Genomic DNA, 21,329 nt, shown 5'->3' on the forward strand with positions numbered 1-21,329 from the left:
TGTACTTGAGGTAGGGCCCACTTCAGTGCAGGGGATTTATTAGGCACAAGATGGCGATGTTACACCATTTCAGTCCTTTTTTCAGAGGAGATTGCTGACTGTGGAGCAGGTTTAAACAAGGACCATGGTTGTACTGGAACGTTTTGTGCTCTGCAAACAAAAAGCCTTTTTTACCATTGATTTATTTTCTCTCAATCAATCTTCCATTTAAAAATAGATGCAAAAAATCCTGTTTCGTGGATATTTGTGCCAAAACACACATTTTTCTTTACATTTTTGTTGTGAATTGCAGAGAATCGTGTTATATAAAAGAACATGACATGACACACCATTCCATAAAGTAATGTTTTTCCGCAGTATATTACTCCTTGGTTTGAAGTAAAACAAGTTAAATTGATATAAAGAATGAATGTTCGGAAAAATGCTCATTGAGCACCTTGTCAAGTTAATAAAAATAAACTTTATCATTAGTCTATTTCCTTTTGCTTCACAGAGTATCACATATCCTCATTTTTGTCACATTACAGCCACAAAGTGTTTTATTGGGATGTTTTGCAACACCTTAACACAACGTAGTGCATCATTATCTGGTGAAAGAAAAGAAATGCACTGATTTAAAAAAAAATCACAAAGGTTCAGAATTTGTCTTGTGTTGGTTTTTGGATCCTTTCTATGGGGCTTATTGTTGTCATTAGGGTATTTATATATAAGGCTATTCTTTTGAGGGGTTTTTTGGGGTAATTTCTGTCTTTCTGTTCTCTTTGCATTTTGGTTTTCACTTTCGTCATCTCTCCTCTGCCCACTGCTCTCCAATCTCCCTCAGCTGTTCAGAATTCCTCTGATCAGGCTAATCGGGTTTCAGTGAGAGGAGAAAATGAATGATAATGTAGAGTTAGGGTATTAGGCCTCCCAGGCTTTGAACAACTCATAGAGTACTCCACCATCTGAAAATGGGAAGGATTAGACAAGACTGCAAACAAAAATATGACAAACTAAACTGACAGGCTGAGCAAGGAGAGAGCTTTACTGAGAGCTGAAAGGCTCATGGTGACTGTGGAGATCCACAACTCATGTGAGAGGTTCTCCAGACACAACAACTATTAGTTGAGGACTCAAATCAAATATGGCTTATATGACAAGAAAAACAAACACTGTTGAAACAAGGTGATAAAAAAAATCCTGTTTAAAGGATGCCAAAGGGAACAAAGCAAATATAATGGGTGAACTGGTAAGGTGAGACCAGAACGTACCTTTACACAGAAAAATGTAGGTTACTTACTGTGAATACTAAACCTGTGGTGAGTTTGTGGCAGCATCATGCTGTAGGGATGCTTTTCTGGGAGAGGAAAATACCGATGGGAAGATTGATGGCACTTATAACAGGGCAATCCTGGAAGAAAGGCTGCAAAATACTGTAGAATGGAGAAGTAGTTCACCCTACAGCCAGGCAACAACACTAATCATACAGCCAGAGTAACCATATGGATTAGATCAAAGCATATTCATGAGTTAGAATGCACAAGTCAAAACATGGACCTAGATTTAAATCCATAATCTGTGGTTATACTTGAAAACTGATGAACGAAGCTCCTCAGCAAATCTGGCTGAGCATCAATTATTGTGCCAAGAATAATGGAAAAAAAAACATTCATTCTCTAGATTTGCAAAGCTGCTGGATGCACACGACAAAAGACAAGAGAAACAGAGATCTGACAAAATACTGAGTCAAAAAACAAAATAAAACAAAAACTAAAACCATGTACTGTATCCTTTTCCTTCCCAATTGTGACTATATTGTTGACCATCTCTCATGTCCACACCATGGACATGAGAGATGGTCAAGCAGTTTGACTAAAGACTAAAGACAACAATCCTTTCATTTTATTAAATGCTCTTCGTTGCTTGCAGATGAAAAGTCATTAGTTATAAATATTTTGTTTTAATAAAATCATCCAGTCCTGTGGACACATCCCCCACTTTTGACAGGTGCCGCCAGTACTTGTATTTCATGTCGTGTTTTCTGCAGCTGTAATTTTAGCTATTCGACATCACATTTCCTCACACATATAATGCCACTGTCACTTCACCTTAAAATTATATATAATTCATATGAAGGTGAGGTTGGCAAAAATTAGACACCCACAAGAAAATCAGTGTCAACCACTTTTTAAGATGGATGGGTGTCATAGAGCCAAAACGCTGGCAAAAGGATGAATGAATATATTTGTTATTTTAATAATTCACAAATCATCACACCATTAACTACGTTTATTGAATATAACCACTGAATGTTTTAGTTGGTTAAGGTTAAACATAACAATAACTTATAACCCAACCTTACCTGCTTAAACTGAATTTTTATATTTCATCTTGATTTGCTGCCATGTCCTGTTTGCATCTGGACACGTAATCAATGCACACACACACACACACACACACACACACACACACACACACACACACACACACACACACACACACACACACACACACACACACACACACACTTTTTTTTATGTTGTATTAGTGTAGTGTGAGAATACAGCTTTAATTATCAGTCCAGTAACACTCACAAATCGACTTGCTCAGCAATCCTCTGCAGCTAACTCTGTCTCTATCTCAGCAGCAACAGGGTTATTTATTTTGTCAATTATCTCTTAAAATTCTCCATGTGTCATCATTAAGAGTTCTAATTTCATTGATGAGAAATATGCACTTCATGGCTTCTTATTTCCTGTCCTTTCCATGGTGAGTTGCGTTATCTATGTTCCGTTTAGCAAGGGCTTCTTTAAGCTCATGCTTGTGATTAACTGAGGGGAAACTGGACCCAGACTAACGTTACCTAATTGTTCCCGCCTGTTCTGGAACCAAGAACCTTGGGTATGATAGAGTCGAGTAAGTCTGCTCAGAGCATCTGCTTTTTACTCAGGGTATGTTAACCCTTCTTTCTGAAATGGTACTTTCTGTTTTATAGGGAAGAAAACAAAACTAAAACATGCATGCACCATAGAGCTTTTGGTCAGAGTTTAGAAGATCACCACATAGGAGTCAGTGGTTTTAAAGATAGAAAAACCCGAGACAGCTAGTTTTTATAAAAAATATACAATTTTATTTCCTGCTACACAGTGAAACATGCAACAAATTTGTCACACTTCTCAATAAGAACAGTAAAAAATAACGTCAAGAACACCATACATAGACTTTTAAAGCGGCGAACAAATTGTTATCTTTAAATTAAATTAAACTGTACAAATATGTACAACATTTACAAATCAACATGAAAAAAAAAGGAATGAAAATACAATCCTTCCAGTCTGTTCTTCTATTTTTTTTTTCTTCACAAAATAGACCTGAATTAGTTACAGTCAACATGCTTTTTCGTGTTTTTTTTTTAAATGTTTACTTTCTTTTCTCAGTGCCTTTGCAACTGTGTTCCATATCTAACCCTAAACTCGGCGTGCGGCTTGGTTTCTCATCCACACGTTGGGCCGGAGCTCTGACCTTTCCTCCACTCTGTAACGGGCACACACACACACACACACACACGGACAAGGCCGACATTCAGTCCTGCACTCACACACACTCACACAAGGAAACATTCAGGCCCGTTTGGACAGTGGAACACTGGCTCGCTGTGGTCGGTATGCTGCCTCTACAGCTGCTAAGAGTTTACAGGTCTGGTCTTTGGATTCAGGGAGGGGAGTGGGGGGGCGTAATTAGACACCTCATTTAGAGAGGAGGTCAGCGTTTAAATATGCTATAAATATGCAAAAAGTTAAAATGGATGGATTTGTGACAAGAAATACAACCGTGGAATGGGCGGAAACCAGACAGTAGGTTTGTCATTTCGAAAATAAACAGTTATAGTGCATAAATCTTTTTTGGAGCTGCAACGCAGCCCTTTGTCTGAGTCTAGGTGACTGACATGCTTCAGCCGTTCAGAGTCTCTGGGCTACTTTTACAATGGGAAAATGACGTGTTTAAAAGGCATATATATACTGAGCTGCAAATCGAAATGGAGTTCTGTTTCTCTTCAAGTCGTTAGCTGGGACCGTTCCTCGGCGGCTCACGCCATGTCTCCGATCATCTTCTTGTAATACATAGCCTCGAAGATGTCGTTCTCCCCGGGGCAGTTGTTGTGGCAGGCGCAGGACTTGATGAACATCATGTGCTTCTTCATCACCTGCCCGTCGGGACACTTGAACTCCATGGGCAGGGTGGTGGTCCTGTGGGGGGTGCAGCAGCGGCCGTCCAGGCAGACTCCGCAGAACTTCGGCCTGTAGGACTTGGTGGTGGTGCAGCCTGAGATCTCGAACTTCATGGGCTTGGAGACCCGGGGGGTGCGGATGCACTTTTTCCCTTTCTGCAAGGGGAGAAAACGAAGGTTTAGCGCGTGCTCTCTGCTAAAAAACACCATGATGTTGTTTCATGAAAGGTTTTTCCAAGAAGCACTTTGTACAAGAACTCACCCTGATGCTCTGCTCCAGCTGGGACTCGCATGGTCTCACCATGCACAGCCGGGTCTGTTTCTCAAGCCTGCACTCGTGGTTGTCATTGGTCACCCTGGTAGATATCCCAAGGCCGCAGGTCTTGGAGCAGGCGCTCCATTCAGTAGTCTGAACCAGGCAGTTCTCCCTCATCATGTTGGGATCTGGACCATAGGTCTCCTCCTTTCTGTATGCTGTAAACAAATGAAGACACGCTGGGTTAGATAACAGCTCAGGGGGGAGTCTTATTTCTGTGCCAAGAGGGAAAGAGAACATGTTTCTTAACTCACCGGCCAAAACAGAGCCTACGAAGGTGTCCTTCTTGGGAGAATCACATATCCACTCCTCGCAGCACTTCCCAGGCACTTTGACGCGTTTTGGCATGGGGCAGTCTGGGCTGGGCAGGCGGACGTCCATGGAGCAAAGCGGCACGCAGCCTATGGCTCCATCCAGACAGGTGCACTGGTACTTGCAGCTGCTCTGGAACGACTCTCCGTTTTTGTACACCGTGCCGCCAAACACGCAGGTGGCTCCCTCCCGAGCTGCGGGAACGATTCGCAATTTAAAATTCACAGTTCAGCTCGCGTTTTCGGGATGTCTACGGTAAAAAAAAAGCCTAGCGGCTCACCTGTGCACACTCCAATGCGTCTGTTGGTGGGTGCTCCAAAGTCACAGAAGAGGCCTTTGTGGGGGTCGCAGACGTCTTTCTCGGTGCAGAGCTCGCCCAGCTGTTTGGCACACACCCTGCAGCAGCTGCAGCCGTCCAGCACCAGGCTCACACCTGGGGGACACTGAGGCGGCGTGGAGGGGCAGGAACACTGGCCGCTGCACTCCTGACCCGCAGCCTGAGACAAAAGCCACACGGGCACGTAAATATCATGGACACATGGTGGTACTTGGACACTAGTACACTCCAGATGCATATTTGACACACATATTTAGAAAAAGGTAAAGCCTAACAGCATCATTTACGGGGTTTGAGCTTACCGTGTATGAGAGCAAAATGCACAGCACGGGGAGAAGGATCATTTTCTTCATTCCAGCAGACATTGTTTCTTGTTCTTGGTTACAAATTCAGATTCTTCCAAAGCCGTCCTGGAGAAAGTCTTCCTGTAGTCTCAGAGTTTGAGCCTGTGAACCTCTTCTGATCGAGTCGATCTCTTGTCAAGCCGCGGCTCCGGTCACACTCTTTCTTTTTTTTTCCCTGTTCTTGGTGAAAGCTGGAGTTCAGCTTCGGTAGAGGAGTTGATCTGAGTTCTGACTGCACACTCGAGCTCCCTTTATACACCCCGGCCCTCGCGGCACGTCACTGGGGGCTGAATGGAGAGCCAGCCCTGGACAAACATGGACATACTTGGCATTCCTTCCCCACTTCCTGACCCCCACTCCAGACATCCCACATTCCTGCCGTCTGAAGGCAAGGCTCTGCTGCTCGCGCCAAACAACACCGTCTCTCTCAGAGAAGCTTTCATCTGGGATGGGAGGATAAGTCTGGTTTGGAGGCTTGGGACCCCACACTGGGAATTCCTGAAGACTGACTTCACAAACAGGCTGCCAGTGCCTATAAATAATACATTTTATAAAAAGGACGAGAAGAAAGAGACAGAGGTGGCAAGGTTCAAAAGGGAAGCCACACATAACTTTACATGAAAGAGGAACAGGGGGGAAAAAAAAAAAAAAAACAAGTGGAAGCTCATTAAAATGCATAAGCATATAGTCATAAAACAAACAGCTTGATGTGTAACAGGTGGTTAACACTTTAAGACCACAACAGCATTCCAGAACCCTGGCTTCAAAGGTGCGCGGACACCGTGTACTTTGGTAAAGGAGCATTAAGCGGTTACAGAAAGGAAATCATTTGAGCCATTAGCTTGAGCTGGTTATCTGTCAAGGTGCTCATTCCAGTAAAGAGGCTTGGAAAATGCCGCTTTTTAAACCTTGTCCTCTGTTCTCATGCGGTCACGTCTGGGAAAATGCTGCAGTTTGGTGCTCAAAGGTTATTATGAGCACATGCTGATCTCTTCATCGGGATTTTTAAGCATTAATTCTTATGTTATTTGTACAAATTATTGACCTACATGTGTTTTTTTTTTTTTCCTGCAGAGACCATTTCAGGAACAGTTTCTTTTTAAAAACATGTTATGTCTGCAGATTAGTTTCCACTGAATCCTGGAACCTCAACTCCCCCTGCATACTCAAAAAAGCCTTCAAGATTTAGTTGGCTGCAACCTGCAGGTTTACCACTAGGTGTCACCAAATCTCACACATTGTCTCTTCCGACCTCAAATAAATATACAAGCACAGGACAAGTACAAGTTCCATCATTGCATTTGAAATCCTACACTCCATCATAACAATAACAGAAAAGACAATTATATAAATATAACCTGGTAAATGTAGTTGTACTTCAGCTAAATATAATGAAGCTGTTTGCTCCAAAGACAATAAGGCACGACAAATGTATTAAAACACTAATATTGTTTTAACTTGTAGTTTCTGTCCCAAAGGTGTTAAAAGCATGTTGTGATAATAATGTAGCTATCTTTGTTGTTGCAGTCCCTGTATGTACGTTATTTCCTTTAACCATTATGCTGGCACCGAGTTACTCTTCATGTCTTTTAACCATAACTTGTCTGTTATTACAATGTGTGAATGCTTACACTATCTTAAACAAAATGTTCACACCTCGTGAACATTTCCACTCTTAATCACATTAAAAACGCAAGAAGGATTTATGTCATAAAGCTGGGCACGAGTGGGTTATTAATATGTAACAATGAAACTTATGTCATGCATTTGTATTAATTCTGAACCAATATTTTGAAGAACTACCTTTCGCTACTACAGCAGCTGCACATATTTTGGGGTATGTCTCTACCAGCTTTGCTCATCTAGACACTGAAATCCTTGCCCATTTCAGTCCACCTGGATGAAGAGTGTCTCTGAATATCGGGTTTTAAAGTCCCGCTAAAGAATTTCAACATGATTTAGATATAGACTGGGCCATTCTAACCCATGAATTTGCTGTGCTTCAAACCATTATATCGTAGCTTTGGATGTACGCTCAGCCTCATTGTCCTACTGAAGGTGAATATTTGCTCCAGTCTCCGTTGTTTTACAGCCTCTTATGGATTTTCCTCCAGGATTACCCTGTGTTTTGTTCCCTCCGTCTTTCTGTCATTTCAGACCAGTTCATCCGAGCCCCTCGTGCTGAGGAAAAGCATCCCCACAGCATGATGCTGCCAACACCGTGTTTCTCCATGGGGATGATGGGCTCTGGGACATGTGCTGTGTTAGCTTTCCACCATACATACAGATTCACAGGCCAGAAAAGTTGAAATTTGTCCTCGTCTGACCACTTTCTTAGACATGTCCTCCATATTGTTATTTCAACAGTATTTGCCTTGTCAGCAGATCTGCAGCTCCTCCAGAGTTAGCATGTGTGTCTTGGCTGCTTTTCTGATTAATGCCCTCTCGCCCAGGCCTATCGGCTCAAGTGGACGGTCATGTTGTAGCAGTTTGTTGTTTAAACTACTCCAAAACTTTATCATTGATAACTATTTTAAAGATGAGATTACATTGCAAACATGTGGACTATATTTACTATGCAGGAAATGTTTGACTCCAATTGTCCACACTGGATTTAATTTAGGGGCATCAGAGTAAAAATGCACTGAAAACCTCTTAGATATTCTTTTAAAAAAAAAAAGCATGCATCCCTTTCCTTCCACTTTACATTGATGTACTGCTTTTTTATTTTTTTGGTCTATCAAATTGAAGAACACTGGAATTTAGGGTTGATCCAAAAAAATTATTCAAAGGAATATTATTACACACAAAATGTTTTATACTGGAATAACTTTTGCATTAAGTACCATGAACTTCCTCCAGATTCCACTCCACTCTGACTAACTGCTGACTTCTCCACTCTAAAGGACTCAACTTCATTTTAGATAAAGTGGACAAAATATTAATTAAATGTTTACTTGTTATACACTTATTTGTGTCATCAATCTGTGCTTCTGAATGCAAAATTAGAACTTTATGGCCTGTTTCCTGAACTGGTATTTGCAGCACAAACCTTAAGAACAGCAGTTTCAGCCTGAACTGTTCTTTCCGAAGGAAATGTTTCTACATTTGAACATCTTGATGCTTTCCTTCAAAAGAGTGCTTCATGTTAACCCGAAGGCTGCAGATTTTATCTCACGTCGAACAGGACATCTCGAGTCTTGGGTAAGGATGAGTGGTCATAAGAAATCACGAGTCCACTTCGGTGAAAGTGCGTGCACGCCAGATACGGCGGGAACAAAGACTACATGCTCTTTGAGTTCTCACCTGCCTAATGAGGTTTAGTCTGTGATGGACTTGAAAAGGCCAGGTGTGCCCCGTCTCGGGCCAGGCTTATTTTACTACATCAAACCCAAAGTAGAGGGTTGCAGGAAAGGGGCTAGACGGAGGTTTGTGTATTTTCTTTACCTTTTTTTCTTTAAAGAAAAAGGGGGGAACTGCACACCAGGCTAGACTGAAAACGCTGCCCTGCTCCTTCTCCAGCCAGCAAATCGGAAATGAAAAACTCCCAGAGAAGCTTGGAGCTGAAAGAAAGGAATGTGAGAAACAAGCCAGCAGACAGGGTTGTTACTAGACAGGAAGTGTCCCCATATAAGGCGCCTTTGCTTTTCCTAAAAAGGATATGTTCTCTTTCTGCGCTGGCTCAGTACAGTAGAAACTTCTGCCCGACCATTCGACCACGGCTGTGAGCGAAAGTGTGGCGTGTGTGTGAGGAATTCATGTCTGCCTCTAAAGCTGACAAGAGAAAATGTGTGTGCTGTATGTAAGCGCAGCTTTAGGACCTGAACTGATATCTAACGGAAGCAGCTTGATGAAGGAACGTGCTCCCGCCACACTGCAGAACAACAGCCAGGCATGGCTGATGCTGTTATCTCACATGTTGAGTAATTTACAGTAGTTGCTGTCAGGCGGCCCATTTATCTGCCACCGCAGGACATTTTTGAGAGGATTTTAATGAATGTCCTCTCTAGATAAAATGAAATGTTTCTGTTTCCTGTTTTCTGCTGTTTCTTTCTTTTTTTTCTTTCTTTTCTTTGTCCTGGCTACTGTGAACCTTCATTTAAAACATGCTAAAATAGCGACGACAACAAAAATGACAACTCTAAAAAGGCAGAAGAAAGATAAATACAAAATCTTTGAACAATGCAACAGAAAATCAACAATTCAGAGACGAGAAAAAAGAAAACTAAAAGTACAATGCCATTTAACCCCTTGTAGTCTTCATTTATTGATAATCCATTAAAAAAATTACCTACAGGTATATTAGCAATCAAACTGATTCTAAGTAAGGTAGACATTATTTATTCAAATATAAAACATTCATTGGATATAGATATAGGTCTTTATTGTGCAAATTTGCAACAATTGACCACAATTAGGATAAGTCAGTAGATGGCAGAAAAATGCTTCCAGTGCAATCCTTGGTGTGTGTAGAATATGCTACAACAGGCATTCGCGTTATGCTTCATATGTCCCCATAATGTGTGCTGGTTTGAGGGGAATTCACATCAACAAGGGGATTCATGTTGCATTTGAAAGCAAAAAGTGGGTTTGTTCTCTGTCCTGTTTTATGTACTGTTTGGATTGATTTGGAATATGTGCAATCAACTTTAAATCAGTCAGAATAATTGGCTTCAGTTGATTATGAAATTCATTATAACTTGCATTTTATTAATTTCATTTTTCAATTCATTTTTATTTATATAGCGCCAATTCATGAAACATGTCATTTCAAGGCACTTTCCAAAGTCAAATTTAATCAGATTATACAGATTGGATCATATTATTATTATTATTATTATTATTATTATTATTATTATTATTATTAATAGTAGTAGTAGTAGTATTACGTAAGGTGCCTTGACAGGACAGTTATTGTTAATTGGCCCTGTATACTACATTTTTTTAAATTGAAGTCTGGTAAGGATTGGTGTATTGTTGGTACACCTCTGGCAAATGGCTCCTACTTACATTAAAATTATAGTTCATAATGACCAAAACTGCCCTGTAACCACTAAGTTTTCACTTATGTTTTCTTTTCAATTGTATTCTTAAGTTTTTGTTATGTTTGTGAGTTATTTTTGCCTGTTTCTAGCACATTAAATGTCTAACCTTTGCTTCAGGAGCTTAGGGACTCCTGTGCTGAATATTAGTCCAATGACTGGACGTATCCTCTCTGTTTTACTGATGTGATTGTGTGGATGGGATGGTCGTGGTGGCCAAAGGAAATACACAGCTCTGTGTGAGGTAGAGTCGGATATGTCAAGGCTAAGTATAGATGGAGGTATTTATCTAAGAGTTACTTAAGCTTTAAATCAGTACTGGATGTCTGGGCTGGTGTTATAATGGCTGTCTGCTCAACTTTGTACTTGTTGGCAACGGTGTCGTTAAAGGAGCTGAAGGTCTGATCTTTCGTCTTGTTCCCATTCGACGCAACGGAAACTGAAAAGGCAGCTAAAGTGCAACTTAGCGTCTCTCGTTTTCAGCTGTTCATACATTTAAGAGTGTGTGAGACTTTGCTTCACAGGAGCCTGGGAGACGTCGGGTTTGAATATCCTTGTGGACCAGAACACGTAACACGACTAGCACAAACTCAAACAGATTAATATTTACTGACAAAAAAACATTTTGCACTTGTCAAAAAAGCATGTAGTTAAACTGCAATGATACAATATCATATAATATGGATAGTGGGGTGTATTTTTCAGCACACTTCTGGTCTCGTGTCAGCTGGATGTGGTAGCGCATGGAGCTGGATGCAAAGTGAAGTTCAGCAGACTAGCACTGGGTCAGGGTTAATGTCCGGGGGATTTTAAAGACCAGGGAAAGATCAGGAGAACTTGGTTGTACATGGGTGTGCCTTAAAATTATGCAAGCAGCCCATAGACACATGCTCAATATGAATGGGTATCGCCTTATTAAGGATCTGCACCTGTCAGGATTCTGGTGTACCTGTTTTTTTGTGTGGATGTGAGTCACCTGTCTCTGCTGGAGGGCACTGAAATCAATTTCAGTGACAATATATGGATGAGTTCTACGTCATTGTTTTTATTTATTTTATATCATCTGCTAATAAGCCTTATTGCTTAGATACTTACAAAGACATGAACTCATTAAGTTCCTAAATTAGCCATTTGGTCACCACCACATCTCAGCTCATATGACTCTCACAGTATTTACAGCTGCAGGCCTGTCTCTCCTAGTCCAGATATACACAGGTTACTACCCGCCATCTACAAGCCTCATCGCATTCATGCTCATTCATAGTTCCTGTGTGACATCACAAGCCCGCTAAAGCAAAACAGCCGGGGGTTTCCACCCTTAGCATCCTAAGGGGGAGAGGACCGACGTTGTGCCTCACGACAGCACCTTCCTCATTTAGTCTCACCTTCAGGGTCAGAAAGTGGAAACTGCACGGCGCTCCGCGGACCATGATGTCAAACCCGCCGGTGACGTTACAGAGCGGCTCTCTGTGCGTCCCGTGGGCCATCCCGTCACTGTTTCCATGATTCCCAAAACACTGCCCGCAGTCAGCGGAGGCGCAGTCATACCCTCCTGTTACTTCCCTGCTCCGTGGGAAGAAAAAGACTTGTTTTTACTTACAGCATCTCAACGTTTTAGACCAAGACCAGGTTTTTTTATTTATTTCTTTGACAAGTTAAGGTTCAAGTATTAAATGCCATTTATGCCCTCAGTAGCAACGTTATCAGGTCCATCTAGTTAGCTAACCATACCCTCCATGAAAGGAGCGGCCTGTTTCTGCTGATTCAGCTGGACCAACATCCCCGAATATACGTCGCATGAATGTGCGTCCTGTGTATGCCGAGGTACACCTTAGACATGCAAACCTGTCGGGTTTTCCCCACGTTTGAAGCCTCACTTGTGTTGCCTGCATTGAGCTGAATTAAACTGAATGCCATTAGTGGTTGCTGGCAAGCTATTTGAAGAATGTTCCATGGCTTTAACTTCAAACACGCCATCTATATACCACTGTGCAAACTGAACATGAGACCCAGAGCTCAAAATTATTTTCCTGCTTTCATATTTTTTTCCCCCCCCCCGGCTTTGAACTGTTTTTCCAATCTTCAGAGTGGAAACCATCGTGGCTGCAAACAGCAGAGCTCTCCATCTCATTTTCGTTCTCATTCTCTATGTTTTACGCATTTTACGTGCACAAGCTTCAAGCGTCGACTGCGAAGAATGCAGAGTTGGCTGCGCTGAGGGAATACTGTTAGTTTGTAACGTTACAGTGTCATTTGGAATGTATCTGGATTCGGTCGGCAAAGCAAAACAAGCAAATCGCAGCGAGGGAAATGTTGCTTTGTTTTACAGTTTTGAAGCCAGGCTGCAAAAACAGTTGTAGGGGGGGGGGGGGGGAGTCTTAAATGTTTTGGACGGCGATCTGTGGACATTTTAACAATGAAGCAGGCAGGAGCCAGTTCCTAACAGATGAAAGGGTTGGAGGCTGATGGAAACTTTCTGAGGTCCATCTGTGAAGAGACAAGCAGTGGAAACTAATAATGGATTTGGAGCCTGTGGTGATCTATTGAGATTTAACAATGGGGTTGGTGGGCAGATGAACTGTGAAGATGGAAAGTGTGCCTATTTAAAGCCCAGAGCAGTGGAAACCGTGGAGCCTGGAAACACGCATGAGACCAAAATCTTTTTCACGCACAGCCTGCAGAAAATAGCTGGGTTTAGTGTTACTTAGGGTAATGGGCTGAGATATGATGTATTTTTGGTGTCCGAGGAGTTTTGTCTGAAGGCGGATCGCTGTTTTCGCTTAGACTTTCTCCTTAATCATTTTGTTATGGTGAAGCAAGAAGGATATCGGTTTCATTGCTTCTGGTTTTCGACTGGTTATAAAAGAAAGTCACAGGTGGAAACTCGCTACGGACCAAAAGCCGGGAAACATCTGCAGAGATATAACGAGGGGAGCTGGTCGGATGGCTGAAATTTCAAAAGCAGAAACAGAAAGTGGAAACTATCTATTTATATAGCAGTAATGGAAATTGTTTAGACTAGAGACACTGATGAGAATTAGGGTCCGTGGCCATTTCAACAAACAAGACGAGCTCGTCGCAGCTGCAGATTTACTGCCACACACAGAGGTAAGGAAGTCAGGTGGTCTTTACCAAAACACAGCTACATGTGGGTCCCCGACAGCCGGTGCTCTGGTTCTGTGACCTCTCAGCTGGAAGTCGGAGGGAGTTTCTAATTTTAAACATACTGTAAACATTAACCCTGGAAGCTTCCTCCTCTGGACCTCCCTAAACCTCTTGCAATCGCTTCAACTGAAGAAGCTGTCAACGACGATGAGGACGTCTCCATAAAAAAAGGAAATCTATTGATGCCTGATTCTGAAGAAAAATGTGCAAAATCTTAGGTTCATGAAGTGCCTGTGACCCTTGCAGTGGTCTGGCCTTTACAGATGATGTCCCCTTATTCTAGCATAGACCAGACCGCACACAGGGATACAGTAAACGGACTGTTAGAGGAAATTCAAAGGATGTTTAATGTCTTTATTTAATGAAAATGTCCATAATATGAAAGATTATCTGTTTCATTGAAGCCTATCCCAGCAGTCAATTGGCAAGAAGTCTTGAACCATGTGAATGGGTCTACCTAGCAAATGCACCTCTGCACTTTATTTGTTCATCTTTCTTTTTCTAGTATCCTGTCGTGGCATTTCGGGCTTATCACCTAGAGGAGCTGGTTGCCTTTAGGTGCCTCAGCAGCTTTCCTCTACTACAAACAGAAGCCCCCAGGCTAAATAGGCGAAGGGAGAGATGCAGGGCACCAAAGCCCCCCATCCGACCTCACCACCACATCCACCAGCCTTGGCCAAACCCGATATCTGGGCCTGCCTGGCGGCCAGACATCCATACCAGCCCCCCGGCAGCATGAGCATCCCGACACTAGGGATGAGGAACCCCTACGCAGGTTTTGGGGTTGTGGCACGAAACGGGAGAACCTGGAGAGACCCAAAGTACAGTAAAACACAAATGTTTTCACACCCCATTGCACGTTTTGTCACACACTTTTGCTACACATGTGCCAATTGCCTTTAAATGGTGCACAGTCACTAGAGAGTCCCACTGTGCGTAAAGTCCGAGCATACGCAAACCCAGCAGCTCTGAGAAGACCTTGGAGGTTTGTTAGAGGACATTGGGGGACAAACAGCATCATGAAGACCAGTGAACAGAGAGAGCTGTGGGAAGATTTAAAGCAGGGTTAGGGTAGAAAACAATGTTTTATGAGTTTCACAGCTTATCCCATCCGTTAACAGGACAACTATTAGTTGTGTAATCCATGAATATGACTTTTATAGACAAGCGTCAACATACAAAGCCATTGTAAAAAGGAACCCGCTAACCCCTGGTTAGTGGTATGCAGCAAGCCATGTAGGGGACACAGAAACAATGTGACAGAGGGTGTTCTGATCAGATGAGACTGAAATTCAACTTTCTGGCCTAAAAAAGATAACATGTGAAGCAGAAAATTAGCACCACAATTACCCTGAAAACACACCTGAAGTGGTAAATATGGTAAATGGCCGGCACTTGTGCAGCGCTTTATCAAGTTCTGAGGACCCCAAAGCATTTTACACAACACTCACACATCCCTGAAGCACACGGCCACTTGATGAGACATGGTAGGGGTAGCATTATGCTGTGGGGCTGCTTATCTTATCAGGGACTGGAAAACTGGTCAGAGATGATGGGAAGATAAATGGAGCTAAATCCAGGGCAATCCTTAGAAAACCTCTGTTATTGGCTGCCAAAGACTTTAGCCTGGGACAAATGTTCACTTTTTATCTGGACAATAGGCTTGGAGACACCCTGAGCCACAATTAAATGGTTTAAATAAAGCTTATCCGTATGTTTAATGGTGCAGTCAAAGTCCAGATCTTTTTTTTTTTGCAGTGTCCTGTGTGGCAATGTGGCAATAAGAATTGTTGTCTTAATGCCAAAAAGAGCTCGTCAGATTTGACATTTACTAGTGGAACAGCACTGCTTTTGCCATAGTGCTCCGCTTGATTTATGAATGAGAATAGTTTTATTAAGATTCATGCGGGGATTATCTCAAATGATATGGACACTACAATGGGAAAATAGGAGAGGAAAGGAAGAACAAGAAAAAAAGTAAAGGTGAAAGAAAGAGGAGATAAAAGGAAGAGAATGATAAAACAATTATTGAAAAAAACATGTACCTCGTTTAATTGAAAATCTGCAGTTCCTATATTGTCCACGAGGGGCGCTGTGTTTTAATCAGCAGATGGTAGCACTGAGCTTCAGAAGTGGAAAATTGATTTTAAATAATTTCATAATTTTTATCTGTTCGATGTATTTTTTCATGCAGGACAGTATTTTTAAGTTCCATAAAATGTGAATAAATGTTTTTCAACATTGTACAATCACTGTGATCAGTTCCTATGCATAATGCACAAGGAAATGTTTAAATGAGTAAAAGTATTGTTGAAATAGCACATACTTTTCTTAAAAACGTTGAGGTTATTCATAATATATTGTGTAAAAGTGAAATTAATTTAATATAAAATTCACCAACAAGTCCACTTTTATTAGTTCTATTTAATCATGCAATGAGTTTACCCGTGTGGCCCTCTTGAGATCAGATTAAGCTGAATGCGGCCCCTAAACCAAAACGAGTTTGACACCCCTGCTTTAAACCCTGTCTTTTTTTCTATCCACGTCTCCTCTTTTGTCACCAACTCATTCTACAACGAATGTGCTGCGACTTTCAAAGACGAGTCTTTAAATGTAAACACACACACTGAAGTTTTTCGGGGCCACCGCCTGCCTCTCTGCAGGAATGTCAGTTCCCCCCACACCAGCTTGGCACACGACGGCATACCTCAGCTAATTAGCTTCCTGTAAAAGCGTCGCATAAAAACATGGGCTTTAATCACACGCTGCTGCTTCGTCTCATTCACTGCCAAGGTAAATGTTTCTCGGGGCAGAGAGAAAAAAAAAAAAAAAAGAACCAGGCTGGTTTCTGCTTCCCGGACAGGTGTTTCTCTCCGTGATGTGCCGCAGTTCAGGTCAAAATGTTACCTTAACATTCCTCAACATCAAATAGAGCCTGGGTGTTTTTCTGTCATTAGACATTTCAAAGGCTTTCGTATGAATTCAAGAGGATTTTTTTTTTTCGTTAAATCTGGGAGCATTTGAGATGTCAAATTGGTTTTTAGGAGGGTGTTTTTACTGTCTGTTTTACCGGATGGGTATTTACCCAGTTGGCCACGGGAGAGCTATGGGTTCATGTAAGCTTCCTGTAGTTTTTGGCTGTTCTGCAAACAGCATAATAAAATATTTGTGCAGGTTGTAATCTAAAGATTTCTATTAATAAGACAAGAAATAATACCTCAACATTTTAATTTAAGATTCCAGGAAGATGAACAGCAAAGAGGTAATAAGTTAATACAAGCCTTTACCTTTATATAGTTAAAAAAAACGTCTTATTTTCAATGTGATTTCTATGACTGTCTTCTATTACTAATAAATTCCTGCACAGTGTAGATGCCAAAGGGTTCTTCATCAATTTGTTTTCTGGCTGTGGGATTGAGTTTTTGTCCCTTAGATGATGCGTTTTCTAATGAACTGGAGAACTGGATCAGCATAAATGTTGATTATCTAGAATGCCTTTCATAAGTAATAAAATTTTTTCCATCTTCTTGCCAGCTCTGACCACCTTTGTTTTCCATTCTGAAGAGGGGCTTTTCCCACAGCATGTTGCTGCCACCACCGTGTTTAATGGTGGGGATGATATGTTCAGGGTGCTGTGCTAGTCTTGCTGCAGCTTTAGGTTTTCACTGCACATAGTGTTTTGTCCACAGGCCAAAATGTTAAATTTTCCTGCCTTGGATGGTTTGAGGTTGTGCAACACTGTCTCGTTATTCGGACGATCAACTGAACGGTGTTTCGTGAAATGTTCAAAGATGGGGATGCTGTTTTATAACCCTAACCCTGCCTTAAACTCCTCCACAACTTTTTTCCTGACCTGTCAGCTGAGCTCCTTGGTGTTCCTGATGCTGTTTTGTCATCATGTTCTTTAACAAACCTCTGAGGCCAGAAACAGAACAGCTGGACTTACAGTGACATTAAAATTACTCACAGGTGGACTATAGTATTTAAGGGACTTCTGAAGGTCCACCTGTGGGTTTAATTATAGGAGCATTTGAGCGAAGGGGGCTGAATACAAATGCACGGCATTGTGATGATGAGGTTAGCAGCTGTAACGCGACAAAATGAAACTCTGGAGCTGTGCATACTTGTACTAAAACTCATACTACTTTCAGAAGTTGTAGGTCTGATTATGAAAGAGGCACACATTCAGATGAAGGGACCTTAAACTATTTTGGAATAGATGGATTGTTTGGTAATTTACAGTCATCTTATTCACATAATTGCCAATAATCCTGATACCGTTCACAGTTGGAGGTCCCAAGCGGGGCTACGCCCTGCATGGATCGCCAGTGACTCGCAGACAAAATGGAGAACAATCTCAGACACCCACACATTTACACCTAAAGGGAAGTTAGAGCCGCCAATCAGCCTTATGCTTTTGGACCTTCATGGGGAAGAAAACCCCCTGCCTGAATGCTTAGGAGATGCAAACTGCACATAGAAGGAAACCCTTAGAGGACTTTAAAGTAAATTGGGTTATAACCCAAACCTCCTGAACACCTACTAAATGAACCGGTGGAAGAAACTGGTTCTTGGGGGATTTCCAATCAGCTCCAGAGCTCTGGAGTCATTTGGATCGCGAGATAAGTTTTCGAAAGAGCAACAAGCCAAGTTCAAATCTATGAGTCAACCTCAAAAATGCTGGATTAGGCATTCCCTTTAACGCAGCTCATATATTTTTGTTAGGCCCTCCCTGCTCGGTCAGCACCAAGGTCTGTTCAACACCAGAAACGCAGTTTGCAATGCAGCATTGCTGTTATAGAACTGTAGCTGGGGCACGCCTGACATCATTACTGGGCAAATGTTGTGAGACGCAACCTAACTCCTTCAGAGTGAAAGAAGACATAATAAACACAGGGAGAACCGATACAGGGCCTAAATGGATCTGTTCCTCATATAAACAATCACAAATACCTTTTCATGACGACTTCCTCTTAAGGGTCAAATGGATTAACTTTGTGATTTAATTACAAGCTTTTCTGTCTTCTGTTATGTAATCTAATGGAAAAAGCATTCAAACAGCTGCACAGCTAATAATATTTGGGTATGTGGCTTAGGAGTGAAACCAGCTCGCATTTTTAACAACCAAATCTGGCGCAAACACCAAAAAAAAAAAATAATAAAAGGGAACTCTCCAGAACAAAAACACAATGTTCAAGCCACAAACCCTCTCGCTAGCGGAGTGTGCGACGAGGGCATCTCACCGACTGCTGTGCTTTTGGCTTTGCCCACGAGGCTTGGTCAGACATTCTGGCATTGCAGGGAAATAAAAGCCCAGCGTCTGTGTGATCCTAGGAGAGGAGGAACATTTGCTCAAAGTCAACACTAGATGGGTTTGTTACTGCTGAACACAGCAGAGGGAAACCGTTTTCAGATGACTGATGCAGTGGGCAAAAGGTGAGAGATAAGTTCGCGGGCTGCTCGTGTTGGACAAACAGCTGTGAAAATATTACGTTTTAAGATCAGCGCGCACACCAAGGTGTGTTTGCTAAAATAAAGAATAAGACGGCATCGCGAGAGATGACAGTGAAAGCTGCCTTTCTCCGACTTGTGGTTTTGGTGTTAACACCGGAGATCAAATTGTTCCCAAAGAGCTCTTAAAGGGATTGTGCTATTCTGCACAGAAACGGTCTGGCCGGGCTTTCCATCTGAGCTAATTGTTTCCAGATCTGAAGTTTTTTGCACAGTTGCTACCAGGACCCCTCCCTGTCTGTCTGCACCTCTGGAACCGAAGGGCCATTTGCCATCCGTCTGTGAGCTGCAAGGTCGGCCTGAAGTCTGTACCTTCTCCTCGCACATGTCGGGGGTATCTCTGTCAGTCCGATCATGAGCAGATCTTATGTGAGTGTCTGCGTGAGTATAAACTTGAAGATCAGATTTGGTCTGTTGGTACTTTCACCTCCTGACAGCTGAAAACCCCAATGACTAAGTGTGCCATAGCACCCTGCAAGGTTCGCTAACCAAGAGGACAGTATGTCCATCCAGATAAATAAGAGGGAAAAAGGTCCATCTGTTTATTATGTTAACTGAGTCCTCTTTACCTTTTAGCATTGCCTTCCCGCTTAAAAAACTGACAGTGGAAAATGTTAGGTTCCCGTCATCCTCTTCCTCTTCACAACAACACGGACTATTCCACGGCCGGAAGAGTTGAAGGTGAATTCCTCACCAAAGTGAGGTGGAAGTGATGACGCAGGGGAGGGGTCATCAGTCAGCTAGCTGTCGAAGGAGCAGCAGACAACATTAAGTTTCACATGTTTCTCCTACCCGAGTCCACGCAGGCAAGAAACACGTCATCCATCCGAGTGAATCGGGAATCTTTGTCTAGCAATGAATGACTGTTATGTCGAAAGGGGGGAGAATCTTTCCACTGTCGCTTCATGCTAGCTGAGTATGAGGGATTGCTGCAAAGCCATGGACAATGCAGATGACTCTCCCTGTAGCTCTACACGGTTCCCAGGAGGAGTGAATGCTGCTTGTCGGGACTTTGAAGCAATCAACTGGTTCCCTTAAATAGGAAATTTTTGACCAATCTGTATAATATGATTGATTTTGACTTTGTAAAGTGCCTCGAGATGACATGTTTCATGAATTGGCGCTATATAAATAAAATTGAATTGAATTGAATTGAATAATAAAGTGAACAAAAAAGCAAATAGGTTCTAATGAAAAAACAAAGTAGTTTAACTATTTGCTAAGCTGATCGAGGCTACTTACCTCTTCCAAAATTCTTACCTATCCCTAATGCTGCCAATTGAAAGACAGAAATACGTGAAATGTACTCAATCAGTGTTTTAGTAGTCGATGAAGAGTGCCGTTTGTTGTGTGACCAGCTGGCATCAGAGAGACGGCCTGGGGGAAGAAACTGTCTCTGTGGCGGCTGGTTTCAGCCAATAACACCATGTAGGGCCTTCCTCAAGGTAAAAGTCCACACAGATGAGTGGGGTCTGCAGAGACAACGGGCCTGTCCAAGTCCAGGATGGAGGCATGGTCAGCCCCAATGAATTTCTCCACAGAACGAATTGTTTGTTGCGGCTTGGACAGCTCTTGTTCTAGGTTCTACTTTTTGAGTTGCAGCAGGAAGCACAGCCTTTGCTGGACCTCCTGCTGAACAGTGTCTATACGTGAGAATCATCTCTGGTCCTCACATAAAGAGTGATTCCTAGGAACCAGAAATGACCGTTGACAGGGTTAAAGCTCTGGGTGGTTCTGACCACATCAGTGGACCAGCCGATTCATTTCCTGACTCGACACTGTACTGGATCAGGCAAATGAGAATGGTCGCAGAGGTCACCTCAACTCCATTTATAATTAAAGAAATAACCATTTACCCCACAAAGTCTAGAAAACATGTTTCAAATGCTGTTAATTGTCGTTCTCAAGGAGAAATCTGGATCAGCTAGTCGATATTGGCAGGACTGAGCTTTAAAATAGGAAACGGGCCACAAATCTCAGATCAGTGTATCTCTTGTCATAACACAATGTATGTTAATAGTTAATAATATTGTTTTTCCTGCCAGTATGCTAAAGTATAGAAAACTATTTCAATTCAACTAGTCAATTGAAAACT

At 42.2% G+C, this 21,329-nt stretch overlaps 1 protein-coding gene across 2 annotated transcripts; it reads right to left on the minus strand.

Annotated features, from left to right (window-relative positions):
- Window positions 1-3,086: 3,086 nt before the first annotated feature.
- On the minus strand, window positions 3,087-5,759 carry ccn2a (cellular communication network factor 2a). 2 transcript variants are annotated; one of them, XM_012879063.3, is made up of 5 exons: window positions 5,475-5,750; window positions 5,116-5,332; window positions 4,778-5,029; window positions 4,470-4,681; window positions 3,087-4,363 (listed from the first exon to the last, which is right to left on the minus strand). In XM_012879063.3, exons 1-5 carry the CDS (start codon window positions 5,535-5,537, stop codon window positions 4,067-4,069), a joined length of 1,041 nt encoding a protein of 346 aa, XP_012734517.2. In that variant the 5' UTR covers window positions 5,538-5,750; the 3' UTR covers window positions 3,087-4,066. The 2 variants fall into 2 exon arrangements, with proteins under 2 accessions (XP_012734517.2, XP_021180447.2); XM_021324772.2 differs by having other exon boundaries at window positions 4,470-5,029; window positions 5,475-5,759.
- Between the last annotated feature and the right edge of the window lie 15,570 nt (window positions 5,760-21,329).

Source organism: Fundulus heteroclitus, chromosome 15 (genome assembly GCF_011125445.2).
Source record: "Fundulus heteroclitus isolate FHET01 chromosome 15, MU-UCD_Fhet_4.1, whole genome shotgun sequence".
Lineage (NCBI taxonomy): Eukaryota > Metazoa > Chordata > Actinopteri > Cyprinodontiformes > Fundulidae > Fundulus > Fundulus heteroclitus.

What these genes read in the sequence shown, in the direction of transcription:
- ccn2a (XM_021324772.2), bottom strand. Translation starts at nt 5,537, where the DNA reads ATGTCTGCTGGAATGAAGAAAATGATCCTTCTCCCCGTGCTGTGCATT. An exon ending in GCATTTTGCTCTCATACACG is followed by an intron (nt 5,333 to 5,474) that starts GTAAGCTCAAAC and finishes CTTTTGTCTCAG; the next exon opens with GCTGCGGGTCAGGAGTGCAG. An exon ending in AGCTGGAGCAGAGCATCAGG is followed by an intron (nt 4,364 to 4,469) that starts GTGAGTTCTTGT and finishes CTCCCCTTGCAG; the next exon opens with AAAGGGAAAAAGTGCATCCG.